The sequence below is a fragment of the Equus quagga genome, chromosome 1, assembly GCF_021613505.1.
Source record: "Equus quagga isolate Etosha38 chromosome 1, UCLA_HA_Equagga_1.0, whole genome shotgun sequence".
Classification (NCBI taxonomy): domain Eukaryota; kingdom Metazoa; phylum Chordata; class Mammalia; order Perissodactyla; family Equidae; genus Equus; species Equus quagga.
In genome coordinates this window covers 168,659,131-168,678,515 of record NC_060267.1, presented here as the reverse complement: position 1 = coordinate 168,678,515, position 19,385 = coordinate 168,659,131, and the positions used below count along the sequence as shown (strand labels likewise).

The following is a 19,385-nucleotide window of genomic DNA, read 5'->3' as shown; positions in this document are numbered from 1 at the left end:
GGCAAGCGTGGGGCGGGGTGGGGGTGGGGTGCCGAGGAGGGGCGCAAGGCGTCCTGGAGGGCCCGGGGCGGCCGGGGAACCAAGCTCGGGGGCCGGCCGGGCACCCGGCCCGCAGCACCGCCTTCCCGGAGGAAGGCGGGGGCCGGGAGGAGGGAGCGGGAGGAGGCGGAGGGCAGAGAAGGGCGGCGCGCTGAGAGGTTATTTGTGGTTCGCTTTGATCCCGAGGGGGAACCTGAAACTCTCACATTCCTGGCATAGCAGCCGCCTCCGGCGCGGGCCGATCCTGGGGCTGCGCGCTGGGGCCCGGGCGACCAGAGCGTCGGCGCCACCGCCGGGTGCACACCTCCGCCGCCCAGCCGAGCCGAGCCGAGCCGAGCCGGGCCGGGTCGTCGGGTCCGACTGCGCCGAGCCCCCGCGGGCCGCAGCGGTAAGGAAGGCCGCTCGGCGCTTGGGGAGCGCGCGGGGCGGGCAGAGGCGCGCCCCAGCCGGAGCCCGAGCCCCGGCGCGCCCGGCCTTTTCCGGGAGCGGGAGCCCAGCGGACCGAGCGTCCTCAGGGCGCAGGGCGCCCTTTTCAGGCAGCGCAAAGCCAGGCAAGGGGCGCTCTGCCTGGGGACGCCGCGCCGTGCGCCTGGGGGGGCTCTCTCGGAGGCGCGCGGGTCCCCTGGGGCTGGCGGAGGGGGCAGCCTCTGGGGAGAGCAGGGTTGCGTTTTAGGTCGCCAGTCCGGGAGAGGGGCGCGGAACTGGGCGGGAGCCGCTGCTTCGAGTTCATGTTGCAGGGTTCTGGGGGCTGATTTGGCTAGGTGGGTGTTACAGGTGTCTCTGCTCCCGACTAGCCCAAGAATTCCTCTTTGTCTTCCTTGGAAAATCCTCTCTGGAGCCACGAACTGGCTCTCACTTAGAAAGAATGCAGCCTGCCGTCCAGCCCGGTGACGTCAGCGCTGGAGCATTTGGAAAACAAAGAGGGCTCGGGTGGGAGGGAGGGAGGCGGACCCACGACGCTTACAGACCTCTCTGGGCCACGGGCCCCCCTCGCCCGCTCGGTCCAGGCTTACCGGCGGCCACCGGGTGCTCGTGGACGGGCGAGAGTCCTGGTGGCGGGATCCCTGGCTGGGGCGCGATCTGACTTCGAAACCTCGCTTTGCAACTCGCGTTCCTTGGGAGAGTGTGAGCCCAGGCAAAAGCTGGAGATGCGTGCTTTCTTCCAACCGGGTTTCAGAAAGCAGGGCGCGCCAGCGCAGTAGACGTGCACGGCCCCGGTTGCAGATTTTAGTAGTAGCTCAGCTGAAAGGATGTGCATCTGAGGGGCTTGACGGGCACAACCTCGGGAAGAGAGGCCCGAGGGGTGTTCCCTGCTCCCAGGCACACTGATGGGGAGAGGCGGCCTGGAATCTGCCCCGAAAGCCTTGCATTCTCCGTCCTCCTCAGCGGGTGTCAACCCAGACCGTGATTAATTTAGGAAATGCCCCGCAGAGGAAACTCTAGGGCGAATTTATTCCTGTTTTGCCCCTGGAAACTCTAGAGTCTTGCATCTGCATATCTCCATTCCTTGAGTGTGTGTGTTGCGGGGGGCGGGGGGGGGGGGGGGGTGATATGACTGGGTGCCAGGAAGGATGGATACAGAGATGCCCTCCAGACTGTCTCCCTCTCCCCAGTTCTTGGCAGCTAGGAGGAGGAGTGGATTGGGAATGGGGGCTCTGACCACCTGCCAAGCCTTAACTGGTCCAGGGCACTGGGGCTAGTTTTGTGCCAGAGGAGGGGCACATTTCTCCCGCTCCTCCTCCCATACATACAAGACCTGTGGCAGTGTGAGTTTTGTTTGATTTTTCCCTGAATCCCAGTTTGGAGGTTTGTGTTGGAGGAGGCTGTGGAAAGGAAGCTGGGTGAGGCAGGCAGCCTTCCTGGCCGTGAGCCATGGGAGCCCAAGCTCAGAAGGGGACACCTTCCTCAGGAGGTATTATCTTCCTGCACTTTAGGCTCAGCTTGCAGCTGCAGCCCCAGGTCCCTGCATCCCAGAGCCTCCCCTCCCTCCTTCCCTCACTCTTCCAGCCGGCTCAAGTGGGTGTTACTGATGTCACAATGCTGAGTCCCCTGTGTGCCTGGAGGACCATCAAGGGCTTTTCCAAGTAGGAAGTGTGTGTGTGGCTGGGGATGGTAATCATAAAATCAAAGACATTGTGCCATCCTTTCTGTTTCCTGGAGCACCCATGTGGTTACTGTCAGTGCACAGACTATGTGACTGATCCACAAACTTTGATGGGTGGCACCTTTTTGCCTTATCTCCCAAGACCATTGTCCTATTGCAGCCTCTCTTCTTTCATCCGTTTTTCACCAGTCCACATGCATTTTCTCCTTCTTCCTGTTCACTTTGCAGAGTGACCACCAAGGTTGTCCTATGGCAGGGAGGGCTCAGCGGCGTAATGGGTGGTGAGTTAGCTACGCCGAGGCTGGGGCTCAGGTACGCTTCCTCCTAAAGGGCCCCTGGGGGCTGTTTGCCTAGGATTTCTACTGGGCTGGACTCATTCTTTATCACCTGCCAATAAACGGGGACCCTGTCCACCCCTGGACTGGATAGCTCCGTGGTTAGATCTGAACTAGGCTCTCTGACGGGGAAGCTGACTGCAGGAGGCTGTGGCTCCTGGTTGATGACCTTCTAGGTTGCTGGTGTCTTTCTCTAGCATAGTAAGTCTCCACCTGTGTGGTTATAACGGCAGGTAGATTTATAGTGCACCGGGAGATCAACAGCATTGCCTCTTTTAATTCTCAACTCCACGAGACAGGCATTATTCTTTCCATTTTTCTGATGGAGAAACTGAGGCTCAGAGGTTAGGTGACTTGCCTTATCAGTAGGTGACAGCATTGGCAGTTGAACCTGGTCCTGTGTGACCCTCCGTAGCCTTGCTCTTTATCATTATGCTCAGGACAGGACTGTCGTGGAAAGGCCCCCCTTTGGCCCCTTCCCACGTGCTGCCACTGATTGCTCTTCTTTCTCTCCTCCCAGGTGCCGCTGGCCTCTGTCCAGGTGGGTGTGTGCAAGCCAAGGAAGCATGAGGACACTGGAAGACTCCTCGGGGACAGTCCTGCACCGCCTTATCCAGGAGCAGCTGCGCTATGGCAACCTGACTGAGACACGCACGCTGCTGGCCATCCAGCAGCAGGCCCTGCGGGGTGGGGCCGGGGCTGGGGGCACAGGGAGCCCCCAGGCCTCCCTGGAGATCTCGGTACCCGAGGACAGTCAGGTGCTGCAGCAGGCCACAAGGCAGGAGCCCCAGGGCCAGGAGCACCAGGGCGGTGAGGCCCACCTGGCAGAGAACACCCTCTACCGGCTGTGCCCACAGCCCAGCAAGGGCGAGGAGCTGCCCACCTACGAGGAGGCCAAGGCCCACTCACAGTACTATGCGGCCCAGCAGGCGGGGCCCCGGCCACATGTTGGGGACCGGGATCCCCGAGGGGCCCCGGGAGGCAATCGGAGGCAGGATGAGGCCCTGCGGGAGCTGAGGCACGGGCACGTGCGCTCCCTGAGTGAACGGCTCCTGCAGCTGTCCCTGGAGAGGAACGGTGCCCGGGCCCCCAGCCACATGAGCTCCTCCCACAGCTTCCCGCAGCTGGCCCGCAACCAGCAGGGCCCCCCGCCCAGGGGCACCCCTGCCGAGGGCCCAGAGACCCGTGGACCTCCACCTCAGTACCCACACGTTGTGCTAGCTCATGAGACCACCACCGCTGTCACCGACCCACGGTACCGCCCCCGCGGCAGCCCGCACTTCCAGCATGCTGAAGTCAGGTACCTGCCCATCTTGGTCTTTCATGTTCTTGACTTTCTTCCAGTGCAGTTCTCCCAGGGTGGAGAGCCGCCAAGACGGCACCTTGTATCAGGGCTGGCAAGATCCCCACCTCACCCCTATCAGCCCAGAGGAGGGCTTCCCGAAAGGGGGTGGCTAATGCCTGGAGGAGAGAGGGACTTAGCCAAGGTCACCTGTGAGAACTTAGTGGCATCCCTTGCTTTAAATCAGAGATGGACACCACTGTCTGATTAGCTGTAGCAGTCAAGTAACTAGGATTCTCAGAGGGTGTGAATTACAGCAGGGAGCTAAAGGTTAGATTTCAGAAAGAACTTCCTAGAGACAAGGGTTGGGAATCATTGCCAAGCTGTTTGCAAGTTAAGTGGGAACAAGGTGGGGCCTCCTTTTCTGGAGACTTTTAGGCACAAGTGGACAGTTTGCTTTCTGTGATTCTTGGGAGCCATTCCTAACTGGAGGTGGGGAGGGTCACATGGCCTCCTTGGAGACCTCTCCCCATCCTACATCAGGGCAGGAGCTATCCTGTCTCTGCTGTTCACTTCCTTTCATGTTTTTCCGTGTGCTCCGTGTGGCTGACGTGTAGTGGGAGAGGATTCTGGCAAGCCCCTTTCTGTGGAGGCTCAGCAGAGGCTGCGGGGGGACCGAGTCTGACTCTGAGTATGAAGGGAGCCATTAGAGGATGCCTGGCTTACCTTTTTAAAAATGTCCCTCTGGCTGCACGTAGACGATGGATTCAGAGGGGCCAGAGTGGAAGCAGAGAGACCAGGGCGAGGCAGGAAGCCCACATAGTTTGCAGAAATACGGATTCTTAGAAATGAGGCTCTCACTTGGTCCAGCACCTGTTCCCGAGAAGCCGACACACCGATCATTTCACACACCCTGCATCACCCTCCATGGGGGGTCCGGGAAACCTCGCCAGAGGGCCCTGAGATTTTGCAGACTCCTTTCCTCTGGTGGCTCAAGGTCAGAGTCTGGTTCTGTTCATGCCTGCTGAGTCTCCATGTAGTCACCCACTTTCCCACCATTTGGCCTTTCCTGGGAAAGATGCCTTTCCTCACTCTCGAGACACGAGTGACGCAACGGCGTTGGTATGGAGGAGCGGGAGCCTTGTGGGCTTTCTCCAGCCTCCACCTCCCAGGCCCCCACCTTATCTCCCTTCCCAGGGCTCAGTCGGGAGGGCTTCGGAAGCTGAGTCGTGGTTTCTTCTTTTGGACCACCCTTATTGAACCCGGTCAGGAAAAGATAATATCTCGGAAAGGAAGTAGACTGATGGCAGGAGAACAAAAAAGAGTGGGGAGGGGAGGACAAGGGGAAGAGAGAGCAAGTGTGAAGGGAAAGGAGACTATTCTTTCTCGGAGCTAAGTCATCCCCAAAGAATGCCAGTTGTGTCGGCCTGGCCCAGGGCAGGGGAGCAAGTTCATGGAGCAAGCCCCAGAATGCCACAGTTAGCAGTGCAGGGAGTTGGCCCATTCCAGTGGGACCCTCACTGGATGCTCCACCTGAGGCAGTAAGAGAAATCCATCTGCAGGATTGTTTGCTGGAACTGGGGGCAGAGACTTCTTTTAGCCTAAGGTCCTAAGAAGAGCAGGGGAGAGAGCCTGGGCCAGAGGGGGAGGGGAGGCGTGAGTGCTTCGGTGATGGACCCAGAAGTGGAATTAAATTTTTGTGGGGCTTCTGGGACGTGGACATTTCCCGGTGAAACTGAGGCAGCCTTTTCTTTGACATTTGGAGTCACAAGGCCCCAGAAAGGCTCTGTGACCCCCACCCTCACCCCATGCCTCTTACGCTTTGCCCTCTCCCTTGACGCGGGGCCCTGAGAGTGACGTCATACCAGTGCTAGAGGCCAGTAGAACATTGTCCCTAAGCTCAGGCTATTCAGTAGTCCAGAAGTGGCCCCTACATCGCAGAAAATCCAGTCTTTGGGTCACATTTCCTCTTTAAACAGAGTAAACTGCGGTTCCTAGTAGGAGAGGTGGAGGGTGGGCTGCCATTATGGGGGCGCCTGCTGTAGGCCCAGCACTCTGCCAGGCCTTGTGCAGCCCTGGAGCCCCTAGAGGCTGGAGACGCTGACCCTCGGGATTTAGCAGAGACATGCCGGCACCCTGGGGATTTGAAGGCCTCTTGTCAGACTCCAGAGCTCAGACTCTTACCCTGACATCTGTCTCGCCAGTCTAACCTTAGCCACAGTCTTCTGAAAATGTTTCTGCAAGGGGTGACAGGACCCAAAATAGGAGGGAGAAAATGTGGGGGTGCCACATGGGCAGGTGCTAGTGTAAGGCCTGAAACTGGCGGCTTAGAACAGACGTGGGGGTAGCTGCTGGGGCCCAGCCACCAAGTGGCCCAGGGGCCTGGAAGGCTCTGTGCTCAGTCATGATTGACATGACCTCCAGACCCAAAAAGAACCTTCTGTTGATTAGAAGGGTCAAGTGCACATTTTTTTAAATGCCTTATTTAAGCACTGGTTGCTTAAGGTCCAGGACTACTCAGGCTGATCCTCAAGGCCTTGACCACAACAAGGCTGGGCATGAAACAAGCCTCCTGCTGTTAATCCCCTCCAGGCCAGCCTCCCTAGCTCTTGAGGGTCTTGGGTGGACACCACGTGGAAAAGGCCTTCCCCACTAGTTGCTACCTGATGCTGTGGGGAGGCTGAGTTGACTTGTCTCCCCGGGGCTGCTCTGAGCCAGGAGGGTTTGTGCGGTCTCTGAGCACCATCTCTTATGTCCCCAGGATTTTGCAGGCCCAGGTGCCTCCCGTGTTCCTCCAGCAGCAGCAGCAGTACCAGTACCTGCAGCAGTCCCAGGAGCACCCCCCGGCCCCACACCCAGCTGCTCTTGGCCACGGGCCCCTAGCCTCCCTCGGTCCACCTGGAGTGGAGGGGCCAGCAAGCACCCAGGCCTCCTCGGCCAGTGCCCACCTGGCGCAGATGGAGACTGTGCTGAGGGAGAATGCCAGGCTGCAGAGGGACAATGAGAGGCTGCAGAGGGAGCTGGAGAGCTTGACGGAGAAGGCTGGTCGCATCGAGAAGGTAGGCCCTGCTGGACCTCAGAGGGAGAGGGGGAGGAAGGGACCCTGAGGGGCTAACTGGGGAGTGGGCAGTTGAGGGAGAGGCAGAGGAGTCTGAGAGCTTGTCTGGCTGGGCTTCTCAGCCATCCCTCTGACCCCCACCCCCTCATCCCTCATGCACCCTCCCTCACTGACTCCAGACAGCTGGGGAGCAGCCGTGAGGCCAGCAGAGCAGGTCTGGAGCGTGAGCAGTTGCTGGCCAGTGGTGATTAGAAAGAGCCCATTCACCAGCTCCCTGCACGCTCGCACCCTGCCCCTGCACACACCCCCTCCCGCAGACACCTCCCACAGAGAACCCTTTGTGTCCCCCACACAACAGCAAGTCTGTTCTAGGCCAGCCCTGGCCAAAGAGAAAGCCCCTCCTCTTGGAAAAAACGAGTGATTTATTGGAATCACAGGCCAGCTAGGAGCACGTGCGGAACCTGCCAGCAGCCAAGTGGGAGGGGCGGCGGGGCCAGGCTGGCCCTCTGCGGTGGATGGCTAGGCCCCGGGGAGCAGATACTCTGGGCAGAGGCGGCTGAGGCTGGGGTCCGGTGCCCCACTCTTTGGTGAAGGTTTACCAGCTATATTTTCAGCTTTAGAAGGTGACCTCAGGTCTCCTGTGGCTGTCCTGTGGTGTCCGAGATAGTTCAAATCCCCAGAACATGGCTGGGGTCCTTTGGTGCCCGCCATGCTCAGATTTCCCAGCAGAAGCCAGGCAAAAGTAAAATGCTTCTTTCTGAATGTTGGGCACAGGAAAGCTGTGCTCGGTCACCCTGGACACAGGTGCTTCCTGCGCCCCTGACCCTGGGCTCACTCAGCATCTGGACCTCGGGACAGCTGACAGGAACCTTACTGGCTGGTTCCAGCAGTCTGGTCCACTTCCGGAGGCTACAAGCCTCTGACCCTCCCCTGGAGTCACCTGGGTCTTTTGCTTTCACTTTTTATCCTCTCCTCTCTCACCTTTTCCGATGGGGAGGAGCAGATCGGCCTGGGCCCGTGGAGTGGGCTGTGATGCCACACGCTCCCTGGGAGCTCTCCCCCTCCTTCAGCTCTGCTGTCTGCTTCTTGCAGCTGGAAAGTGAAATCCAGCGGCTCTCTGAGGCCCACGAGAGCCTGACGAGAGCCTCTTCCAAGCGGGAGGCCCTGGAGAAGACCATGCGGAACAAGATGGACAGTGAAATGAGGAGGCTGCAGGACTTCAACCGGGATCTCAGAGGTGGGAGCAGCTCAGCCAGGTGGAGGGATGGGCGGCGTCTGCAGAGTGTGTCTCTGGAGCACTTGCTCCCTCTGGTCTAGGGACAAATTTGGAATCTCTGTCCTCTGCAAAACTAAGTGTAAATTGACTCAAAGGGGCCCAGGCTGAGACTCCCTGGGGGCCACCCTGATAGAGAGATGCTTGTCTCTGTGTTCTTAACCTTGGAGCCCCCATGGAGCTCTCACCTAACCTACGTGGCCCTGGATGCTTCCTCCTCCTTAGGCCCTGAACTGACCGGGGCAGGAGGCTTCCTTGTGAGCTCGTCCCGTGTGGAGGATGCAGCCCCTCAGATAGGACCCCAGGGGACACCTGAGCAGGCAGCTTTACCTGGTACTCAAACATCTTTCCTTAAAACATCTTTCCTTCTTTTGAAACAGAGAGATTGGAATCTGCAAACCGCCGCCTGGTGAGCAAGACGCAGGAGGCCCAGACAGGCAGTCAGGACATGGTGGCCAAGCTGCTTGCTCAGAGTAAGTCGGGGTCCCACTCAGAAGCCTGGCCAGATCTGCGGTGGTGGGACCATGGCAGCCCCTCTGGATGGGAAGAATTGGCCCTCCCCCTCGTCAAAGCAGTGCTTGGAGCCAGGTTTACTGATTGCCTGCTCTGCGCCCAGCACTGTACTGGACTCAGGAGGAGGGTGGCTTCTGAAGAAGAGGAAGATCTGGTTCTGTATTTATTGGAGAGCTCGGTGGGGGTAGGAGGGACAGCTGGGGAGCAGGGATTTGCTGGGCTGTGGTGCTGCCATCAGGGCAGTGTCCTTTGGAAGCAGAGGTGCAGTGGAGGAGGCAGGATAGCCCTGGAGGCAGTGGGATGCAAGAGAAGGAAGAACTTGAGTTTCCCAGGTGTCCCAGGCAACAGAAAGGTTGGGGTGCCCAACGGGAGTGTGAGAAGCTGGGGAGCATGGCAGAGCTGAGCCATAGCAAGGCGGCTGGGTGGGCACCTGCAGACAGCCAGAAGTGGGTTCCTGGCGCTGAGCCGGCAGGTACAGTCTGAAGAAGGGGTTGGGGAGGTGGGGGTGGGGCGATTGGGAGAGAGGGGCAAGCTTGAGGAAGGAGTGGGGTCTTCTAACCACAGATTCAAGGGAACAAGGGTGCCCTGGCCCTGGAGACTGGTCACTGGGAGGTCCCCAGAGAGAGAGGCTCTGTGGGGGTGGCAGGGGTGGAGAGCGGGCCACAGGTGAAGAAGCAGCTGGATGGCTCAAGTGGAGGTGCATGGGCGTGTGTGGGGTGGGGACAAAGGAAGCCCCGAGCTCAGCAGCAGGGAAAAGCTGTAGCAATCAGACAGAGAGGCGGTTATTTACTGAGCTCCTACTGTATGCTCCTACCGTGTGCTGTATGCTCCTACCATGTGCTGTATGCGAGCTTATTTAGGGTGTGCGCAGAGAAGTGGAATGGGGGTGGCTGGTGTCTGGGTGAGGGTGGCCTTGAGAAAGGAGGAGTCAAGGGACCCATCAGGAAACCTACTGTAGGTGGCACAGATGGGAGGGGGTGTCCAGAAGTGGGGGAGCAGCTTGAGGACTGAGCTCCGGCTGGCAGCACCTCATTCCGCAAGGAGGGCTCAGAGCCCTCAACAGGGCCGCCCAGGGCAGGGAAGGGGAGAACACAGCACTGAAGGAGGGCGGTAGGCAGGAGGTAGGCTAGTCTGTACTGGCTGGGTGGGGCGAGGTGGCAAAAACTTAGGGTCTCTGGGAGAGAGGTGAATGTGGTGAGGAAGAAAGGGGAGAGGGCAGCCCTTGGGAGTCTGGAGAGGGATGGGTTGCTGGCAGGAGGCAGGACAGGGGTGTCCTGTAGGAAAGGGGCAATTTCTGGGGCCTGGTTCTGCTAAAGAAAGGAAGTCACTGGGAGGGTTTCTGGGAGCAGGCAGAGGAGGGGCCACGGGGGAGGCCGGCCTAGAGGCGTTTCCGCTCCCCGGGGAGCGAGCGCCAGGCTGTTCTTGGCTCCTCGCTGGAGCCATTAATCTCACAGCCGCGGGTGACCTGGATGCCTGGCATTCCAGAGGCTCCAGGCTGTTCCGCTCCCGGCCCGCCCCCCGCCGCTCCCTGCGTGCTGAGCCCTGGCCGCCACTTTGGGAGGAGAGAGTGAGCACAAAGGGACGTGCCTGTGGGGGGCCTGGCTTTCTCAAGGCGAGGGGCGCATCCTCTTGCTCCCTCTGCAGCTCTGCACCCTGCCTTCTAGCCATCCTCGGCCCCCTCCCCTGTCTCCCAGCTTCTCTCCCACCCCACCCGCCCAGGAGCTCCCCTCCCCAGCAGGCCCAGGTTTTATCCTGGTGGCCTGGGATGGCCAAGGCCTGAGGCGTCCCAGCCCCCACCAGGGCCTTACAGGTTGTGCAAGGCTGCAGGAAGCTGCTGGAAGAGGAAGGCTGGGTCCCCCGGGCCCCTCCCCAAGGGCTGAGGAAACCCAAGCAGTAATTCCTTGCTCCTTAACAGCCTGGGGAAAACAGAATTCTCAGGGATGCTGGTTCCCTCACGTCTTCCGGGGTCAGTCAGCACTTGCAGGAATGGGCTCATTACTCCCAGAGCCTCTACTTTTCCTAGTAGGCAGGCCATGTGGACCAGCTCTGGCTGCCCTCCCCGGGGATCTGGGCTTGAGTCCTGTCACCGCCTTCTGCCAGCTCTATCCTCCTTGGGCAGTTTCTTCTCACCTGAGCCTCAGGTTTCTAGGGCTGTAAGATGGGACAGTCAGAATAAGGCTGGGATGAGACGCAGGCCTCTGCAAACGGTAAGCTGAAGGGCTCTGTGAACCCACACAGGACGGGTCATTGTCTCCAGGTACAAACTCCCAGTGTGTCTTCCCTGCCTGCCCACTCCTCCCCGCTCCCTGGATGTTAAGCTGGTGCAGGATGAACAGCTTAATTTTGATATTGTTGAGCTTCCCCTTCTTTTCTCTCCACACCAAAGAATGAGGCCAGCCTGGGCCCAGCCTTCAAAACTCCAGAGTGAGCCAGAGCTGACCTGAGCCGCCTGTGTCCTCCCTCTCCTGCCCCAGGGCCCTGAGTCAGTAAATCCTCCCTTCTGCCTGCTGGGTCCCAAGCCTTCACTCTTCTCTTCTGGAACTTGCACTGTCCTATATGATAGGTACTTAGGTACACATGGCCCAAAGATTAAAATTAAATAAAATGAAAACTTCGGTCCTTCCCTTGCACTAGCCACATTTCAAGTGCTCCATAGCCTCGCGTGCTTCAATAGGTTGGCAGAGTAGAGAACAATTCCATTACAGCAGAAGATTCCGCGGGGCTCTGCTAGTGCTGTTCCAGGGACGTGCCTTTGAGTTCATCAGGCAGGCCCCACAGCCCAGTCCCCCTCCGCCCTCCAGCAAGGCAGGCAGCCAATGCACTCCTGGGGACCAGCCCGGGACTCCCAAGAGGAGGTGGATTTAAGCCTAGAGCATCAACTGGTGGACTCAGTGCTTTGGCCCGGGCCTCTCCTGGCCTGGCTCTATGGAGAGGGTCTCTGAGCAGAGTTCTCCTGGGCAGGTAACAAGGAGCTTTAAAAGTCAGGATTGCTGGAACCTCAGGCACAAATCTTTGGGGCTTAGTCATTTTCACTGTGCTGCGAAGCTTGCATTTCTTTTTTTTTAAAGATTTTATTTTTTTTCCTTTTTCTCCCCAAAGCCCCCCAGTACATAGTTGTATATTCTTCATTGTGGGTCCTTCTAGTTGTGGTATGTGGGACGCTGCCTCAGCGTGGTTTGATAAGCAGTGCCATGTGCACACCCAGGATTCAAACCAACGAAACACTGGGCCGCCTGCAGTTTTTCGGAGCACCGAAGTTTGCATTTCTTTATGAGTCGGTTGCCCACATCACAGTGGTCTCCCCAGACCATGGAAGGAAATGTGGCACTAAATTGGGGGGGCCTGGGTCCAGAGAGTGAGCCCTGGAGACCACTTTGGGAGGCCTCTGGGTGTGAGGGCCTCACACCACACCAGAGGCAGCCTGGCCCTCTGGAGCCAGGCTAACTTGGGGTCCTGTCCCCGCGGCTCAGTCACCTCCTGTGTTTACTCCCCTGTCAGTTGGGAGTCACAAATCCTCCTTCAAGGGGCTGGTATGAGAGGCTTCAGTGGAATGAAATGTAAGTGCCTGGCTCGAGGTACAGCTCCCACTTGAATGATGACCATGTCATGGTCCACCTGAGCCTCCGTTCTCACATCTGTAAATGGGCATCACGGTTCCTATCTGGCCGGTCTCTAGTGTCATCACGAGGCTCAAGGGAAATCGTGAATGTGGTTTGGAAATGGTGGCACCTGGCACAAGTGGACAGCGTTTGGGGCCATCCCAGGGCAGGTCCACATCCCAGCAGAGAGGCAGTGTAGCCAGACATTACTGCAGGGACCCTGCAGTCAGGCGCTGCCATTTCCTTGTGAATTTACCTGAGCCCCAGTTTCCTGGCCTGTAGAAGGGAGTTCATAATGGTACCTGACTCGTAGGGTTGTTGAGAGGATAAGATGCAATCGTGCTCATCCACATGGTGGGTGCTCAGTGGGGCCAGCCAGGGTGGTCCCTGTCATTGACCCAGCCTCTCTTTCTCCCTGCAGGCTACGAGCAGCAGCAGGAGCAGGAGAAGCTGGAGCGGGAGACGGCACTGCTGCGCGGCGCCATCGAGGACCAGCGGCGGCGCGCTGAGCTGCTGGAGCAGGCTCTGAGCAATGCACAGGGCCGGGCGGCGCGCGCCGAGGAGGAGCTGCGCAAGAAGCAGGCCTATGTGGAGAAGGTGGAGCGGCTGCAGCAGGCTCTCGGACAGCTGCAGGCCGCGTGCGAGAAGCGTGAGCAGCTGGAGCTACGTCTGCGGACGCGCCTAGAGCAGGAACTCAAGGCCCTGCGTGCACAGCAGGTGAGCTGGGAAGACCCGTGGAGAGTGGAGGTGACAGAGCTAGGGCAGCATCTGAGGAGGCCCTGGAAAACAAGGGTGATCTCTGTTCCAGCCTTGCTGCGGGCTTTTCTCAACCAGCAGGCTTAGCAGAGGCTCTGCCATTTGGCTGTGCACCAGCCTTGGGGACTTAAGACTTGGGCTTCTGTCCTCTGCAGCAGCAGGGGTTGGTGTCCTTGGTATTTAGAGAAAGTAGGTCAGGAACCTTGAAGTAGAAGACTAGCCACCTCTTATATGTCTCCCCAAGAGGGAAGACATGGTCCCAAGATCAACAGGGAAGATGGTCATCAGGATCCTGAGTCTTTATCCTCACTTTGGACTGTGTGAATAGCTCTGGTGTTTACAAACCAGATAGACTTCTCTCTCCACCCCCAACCTTACCCTTCCCACAGACTGAGGCTGACTGTACCTCCTGGTGTACACAGTTCTGTCTCGATTTATACCGGTTGTCCCAGTGTAATTATTAAGAGCATCACTTTCCCAGTTTGGAGGGTAATTTGTATGGCCACCTGTGCAAAGGCAGACCCTCAGCCACAGGATTCAGGGCAGGGGTGTGGGGACTGTGCCACCTCCTTTGTCTCTGGGTGGAATCGGGACCAGGGGAGTGTGCTGTGAATAGTTGAACAAGCACGTGCATAAGTGAGAGGCCTTGTGTGGAGGTGAGGTGTGGCCGCCACACCCCATCCTCCACCCTTGACCACAGTGCTCCTTGCTCTGCAGAGACAGGCGGGCACCCCCAGTAGTGGCAGTGATGGCTCCCCAGAGCTCAGCGCCCTGCGGCTGTCCGAGCAACTGCGGGAGAAGGAGGAGCAGATCCTGGCGCTGGAGGCCGACATGACCAAGTGGGAGCAGAAATATTTGGAGGAACGGGCCATGAGGCAGTTTGCCATGGATGCAGCCGCCACGGCCGCCGCCCAGCGCGACACCACTCTCATCCGACACTCCCCCCAGCCCTCACCCAGCAGCAGCTTCAACGAGGGCCTGCTCGCAGGCGGCCACAGGCATCAGGAGATGGAAAGCAGGTAGGGCATTGCAGGCCAGGCAGCTGAGGTGGGGCTGGGGGTGGCAGTGTGCAGTCCCTCCATGTCCTTAATCTCTGATAAACAGGCCCCTCTCCTCACATGGCTCAGCAATCCCTCCTGCATCTGAGCTGACCGTGTATGTTTGGCACACCAGGCATCATACAGCTGTTCTTTCCCAGGTGCCAACTGAGTCCTTGGTCTGCCCAGGAGACCCTGGCTCTGGGGGTGCTGGATGCCGTCCAAGACTCCAGGCCTCTACCTGCCCCCCTGACCCCTATGTAAATCAGAGACCAAGATTTTCCAACTGAGTCCGCGCCACATACCACTCCAGAAGGAATGTGGACTAGATCCTGGCTTGGGGGTGCCTAGTGTTTTCTCTCCAAAAACAATCTCAGAGGCCTCACATGATTTCCGCTTGACCTCTGTCTGACTCAAAAGCACAAACACATCCACTGAGCCCATTTGCTGGTCCGCAGCTCTGGGGTCGTGCCTTCCAGGAGGAGGGGTGTTCCATGGCTATCATCAGATGAATCCAGAACCCATCCCTTGATGACCTGCCTTTGCTGGTGTAAGAAGGGCCCAGCGCCCATGCTCTGGTAGTCTTCAGAGCATCAAATGTCAGAGCTGTGATGTCATTTCTGAAGACCCCTTCCTGGCCCCTGCTACAAGGGCAAGAGGGTCCAGCCTGGTTGTAGGGTGTCTTTCCCTTCAACTTTGACAAGGTGGGAAGGGTGGAGGCTGCTGGGTTTGACGATGAGGGTGTGACCTCTCACCCTCAGGTTAAAGGTGCTTCATGCCCAGATCCTGGAGAAGGATGCGGTGATCAAGGTCCTTCAGCAGCGCTCCAGGAAAGACCCTGGCAAGGCCACCCAGGGCTCCCTGCGGTCCGCCAAGTCTGTGCCATCTCTCTTCGCGGCTGCAACGACAGGGACCCAGGGCTGGCAGGGGCTCTCCTCTAGTGAGCGCCAAGTGGATACCCCTGCCCGGCTGGCTGCAGGTGAGAGGAGGATGGTGGGTGGCACAGGTGGAGGGCTTCGTTGCTCTCAGGCCTTTCCTCCCAGAACTGAGACCCAGAGGAGCCAGGGCTTCCTGACCTCTTATCCAGGGAGCCAACATCTACTCTGGCCCCAGTGGCCCTGTAACCTACAGCTATCCCACTGATGTGAAGAGTGCTGTAGCCCCCCATTTCCATAAATTCCATCACCTGGCCCCAGCTGCTCTCCATCAAAGTAAAATAGAGCTTCCTGTGCAGATTGACTTTCTAGGCAAGCCCCCTCCCTCCTCCTTCTAAGCAGATGCCACAGAAATTCTAGAGTCCCTGTTGGTTTAAGATTTAACCTAAAAGGAGTCTTCTATCACTTGAAATGTTTGGAAATCAATCCAACCTGACAGTCATTCCTATTTGGAACAGGAGCATTTAGTCGTAATCGAAGTTGTTGCAAATCAAGGGCGACCTCTACCACCTTGAGCCCCCAACAGCTACAGTTAACTTGGGGTGTTCTTCATGGAGGCTGCAGCTTGTGGACGAGGCCGTAACTATCAACCCCCTGCCTTCCCAGCAGACAGAGCACCTGCGGAGGAGCCAGTGGCCGTGGCTCCCCTCCCTGCCCACGCCAAACACGGGAGCAGAGATGGGAGCACCCAGACTGACGGCTCCCCGGAGAGCGCCGCTGCCTGCCTGGGACTAGAACCTGACAGCCTCCTGGGGTGCGGCAGTGGCCAGAGGACAGCCTCGCTGGGTGAGTCCCTCCTTCCCACGGCTTCTGTGCGGGGCAGGGCTGAGGGCTTGCTGGGGGTGTGAAATGGAGCACCAGACCCTTTCTTCCCAGACCCCTCCTGTTCACTGCCCCCACTCCATGGGGAGCCCTGCACAGTGGTGGGTGAGCAGGATGTGTGGCCCAACGTAGTATGAGCCTGAGGGCTGGTTGGATGTGTGAAAAGAGGAACTGAGAACCCTGATTACAGACAGATCCAAAGTTGAGAAAGAAAGTGACCATGTGGGCGGCACTTCGTCTCCTTTTTCCTGGTCTTCCTTACATATTTAATTGCCAACCTAAATATCTAAGATAATGATGGCCCTGTAAGATAAATATCTAAGATCCTGATGGCACTCTCGAGTTAGAAGACTTTGTTTAAAAAGAGTCCGGGAAGGAGAAATTTGAGAAGACGCCATTTAATTTGTTTGCTCCCCTTTCACATTAGCCTTCGCATATTTGCCTGTGCCTCACCATCTCAGAGAACCACAGGCATGACAAGAATGCTGCAGCCACCCCGCCTCAGGGCTCTCTACCCTCCCTCCAAGCCCTCCAGCCATTCAAAGTTATAAACAGAAGTGTCCCCACATGGGAGGTTGGTGGTTGGGTGGTGAGCTCAGAGGGAGAAGGGCATGGTGTTTGGTTGGCCAATTTATGGGAACTGGGGTACCTGGGCAGCTGAGGTAGGAAAAGTTGGTGAAGAAAGAGCCTATCTTAAAAATGTGCCAGGATTAAAAGAACATTCTGGAAACACTCCCTGGCATGTGCCTGTGTTCTTTTCTTTCTCCAGACTCTGTAGCTACATCCAGAGTCCAGGACTTGTCGGACATGGTGGAGATACTGATCTGAAGGAGCTGGTGCATTGGCGACTGGAACGATTCCCTGCTCTCGGCCATTCCAGCAGCCCCCTCCAACTGCTGCTTCCTCACTTTACCCAGTGCACGCTTATTTCCGTTGATCATCTGGTCCCAGGAGTTTAGGAAGGATGCTGCAGGGGAGAGGAGCGCTGTGAGAGCACCCGCACCTCAGAAGACCCTGCTTCTTAGCCCCACATTCCTCCTGGGCCCATGCAGTATGAGGATTCAACCTTTACCTGCTGCTGGGGTAGCAACTGAAAGCTCAGAAGAGAGCTGAGCCCCCCTGCACCCCCAGTTGGCACTCAGGCAGGGAGGGAGGGGATATGTTTGTTTGGGGACTGATTTCCAAGAATGGCTGCCAGAGACCCCAGATAGGCTGGTTCAGGAATCAAGTCACCCATGATGTTCCCCTCTGGCTAAGTGTGGCCCCAGCCAACCTCATCTGCTCCTCAGCTCCTCACTGCCTCCTGGAGATCACTAAGACTTACATCCTTTGGGGATTGCTGAGGGTGTTAATCCTGCAGAAGCCACAGCCTCATCTCCTCACCTGGAGTGAGTAGGGGCCATTTAAGTGGACTGGAGTACGCTGTGCAGTTTGTATATAGTCCCTTTCTGTGGAACAGAAGATTGAAGCATGCTGCTTCAGATTTGTCCCCTCGTTCTGTGCTCCCATCCCTGCTGTTGCACTTCCTGTAACTTCTGGCCAGCCTCCCGGTTATCTCTCCTTCTCAAGTCTGTGGATTTTGATACTGGTTGATCCACAGGTTATTGACTGTCTTTTCCTCCATCTTGAGCCCTGTTTTAAATGCCCAAGGGACCCCAATCACCAGCCTCTTGAAATGGCTCCACAGCTCCTGTCCCTGGGACATCCTGTCAGTTTGGTTATGAACCCTGAGCCAGATGAAATGAGCCACCACACACAGACATCTGCCATGGTGGGCTTCCCAGCCCCGATTCTCTCGAAGGAAACAGGAGGAGTTGCCTTGTTCTCATCAGAGTCTTTGTTCCCACCTGGAAGGATTGGGAGAGGGAGCTATGCTATTGAAAACTAATCAATGAGCTACAAGTTGTGACTTGAACAGTCCTCGGAAGGGAACCCCCATCACAAAATGGCGCCTGTGAGGCTGGCTCCTCAGCTCCCGGTGCCCAGCGCCCTGAAGCAGGGCCAGCGTTCTGGAGTTAGAGTGAAGCATCCACATGGCAGCCTGCAGCAGCAGTGACTTTGACCTGTGGTCTTAAAGAGTCCTCCCAACTCAGCCCAGGGGCGATTGGTGGGTTTTAGCCATTTGTCTTGACTGTTTTCAGTTCTCCTTGAATCATTGTTTTTTCTTCTACAGTTTTTAGATTCCGTATGTGTTATTTTATTCCCATGGTTCCTCAAGTTTCCTTTTTAAACATTTGCATTTGCTGGACAATTGCATATTTTTTTAAATCCCCCGTCCCTCTTTAAAGCTGAAAAATACATTTGGTTCATGTGCATTGTTTACAAAGCAAAAAGAAAAAAAGAGAGAAAAAAAAGGCAAAAAAATATTGTGAAAGGAAAAAAAACAACTTAATATATTTTGGATTAATATTTGGTATTTCTTTTAAAGTATGTTTTGTGCTGTGAACATTTTCTGCCAAAGACCATGGTGTGTGTCTGAATGTTTAAGTTATCATAACTATTTAAAATGTAAACGTGGCTGTTCTGTTATGCTGCCCTGTACCAGGACTGCTGCTGCATTCCACTGGGTATAACAGTATTTTAATAAAAAAAAAAATTAAAAGTGGTGTTTTTGCACAGGTGAGAGACTGCACCGAGGGGCAAAGAGGGTGAGGATTTCGGGGGGCCACACATGTCATAGTCCCTGACCACTCTCGGCATTGAACGCTGTGGTTACTCCACAGTAGGAGTGGGTGTGCAGAGGTGGCTTTATCCGTCCCCGACTCCTATCTTCCCTCCTGCTCCCCTCCGGCCCAGCACAGGGAGTGCTTTTCTGGAACCGTCCAAGAGACTGGGCACTGCGCCTACCCTCTGCCTGGACATGGGCAGAGGGTGTTCGTGTGTGTGGCACATTCTTGGGCATGGCCTCCCTCTCTTGCTGTGGCATCAGCAGTCCTGCCCCATGCCCAGGAAAGCGTATCACTCCAACCCGTTAAAGAAAAATCATTCTCCATCTCAGGTGTTCCCCTATCAGAAACAAAGTACGTGTCTGTGCGCAGCAGGGTGGGCACACTGAGATTCCCAATCAGGATATGGGCTGGCAGTCAGAGGCTGACCATGAGGCAGAAGGCAGCTGGACATGCTGTGGGCACATGATGGGAACAGTTCCCACCATGGCTGTGGGTGAGGTATTTTGAGGGCGGGTGTGGGGACTTAGCTATGTTCATGAGTAACCAAGCAGGATCCTAGAGAACGTGTCTTCCTGAGCCGGCCTACCTGCCTACAAGGAAATGGAACCATCTGCCTCCATCTGCCCCCAAGAAAAGCCCTGGGAGGGCAGCTCAGACCTGAGTGCGGTAATCCCTGGCAAGAGGCCATCCCATCCCTAGCACCTGGGCCAGGAGCGCAAAGCGGCTGTGCCTTCTGCAGGAGCTGGTCTGGTGAGAGTCATTTTAATATTTTCTTGCACAGACCTGGGGGATGGAACGAAGAAAGCGATTCCCGTGTGCCCAGCACATGTACATGCATGCGTATTTGTGTACGTGTCTGTGCACTTGTGTGCTTGAGCATGTGTCACAGAGAAAGATGTGAGGGACGCCAGCAGTATCTTCTGACTAGTGCCCTTGGAGGGCACCTGGGCTCTCCAGCCACAT

At 57.1% G+C, this 19,385-nt stretch overlaps 1 protein-coding gene across 3 annotated transcripts; it reads left to right on the top strand.

Moving 5' to 3' along the window:
* The first annotated feature begins 233 nt into the window (after positions 1-233).
* Positions 234-18,355, top strand: AMOTL2 (angiomotin like 2). Of its 3 annotated transcripts, none has more exons than XM_046675272.1 (10): positions 234-427; positions 2,999-3,778; positions 6,522-6,819; positions 7,911-8,055; positions 8,472-8,564; positions 12,625-12,920; positions 13,677-13,978; positions 14,758-14,975; positions 15,541-15,717; positions 16,523-18,355. In XM_046675272.1, the coding sequence occupies exons 2-10, from the start codon at positions 3,045-3,047 to the stop codon at positions 16,579-16,581; spliced, it is 2,322 nt and encodes a 773-aa protein (XP_046531228.1). In that variant the 5' UTR covers positions 234-427; positions 2,999-3,044; the 3' UTR covers positions 16,582-18,355. The 3 variants fall into 3 exon arrangements, with proteins under 3 accessions (XP_046531228.1, XP_046531238.1, XP_046531219.1); XM_046675263.1 differs by having other exon boundaries at positions 235-427; positions 15,538-15,717; XM_046675282.1 differs by lacking the exon at positions 15,541-15,717.
* The last annotated feature ends 1,030 nt before the right edge of the window (positions 18,356-19,385 follow it).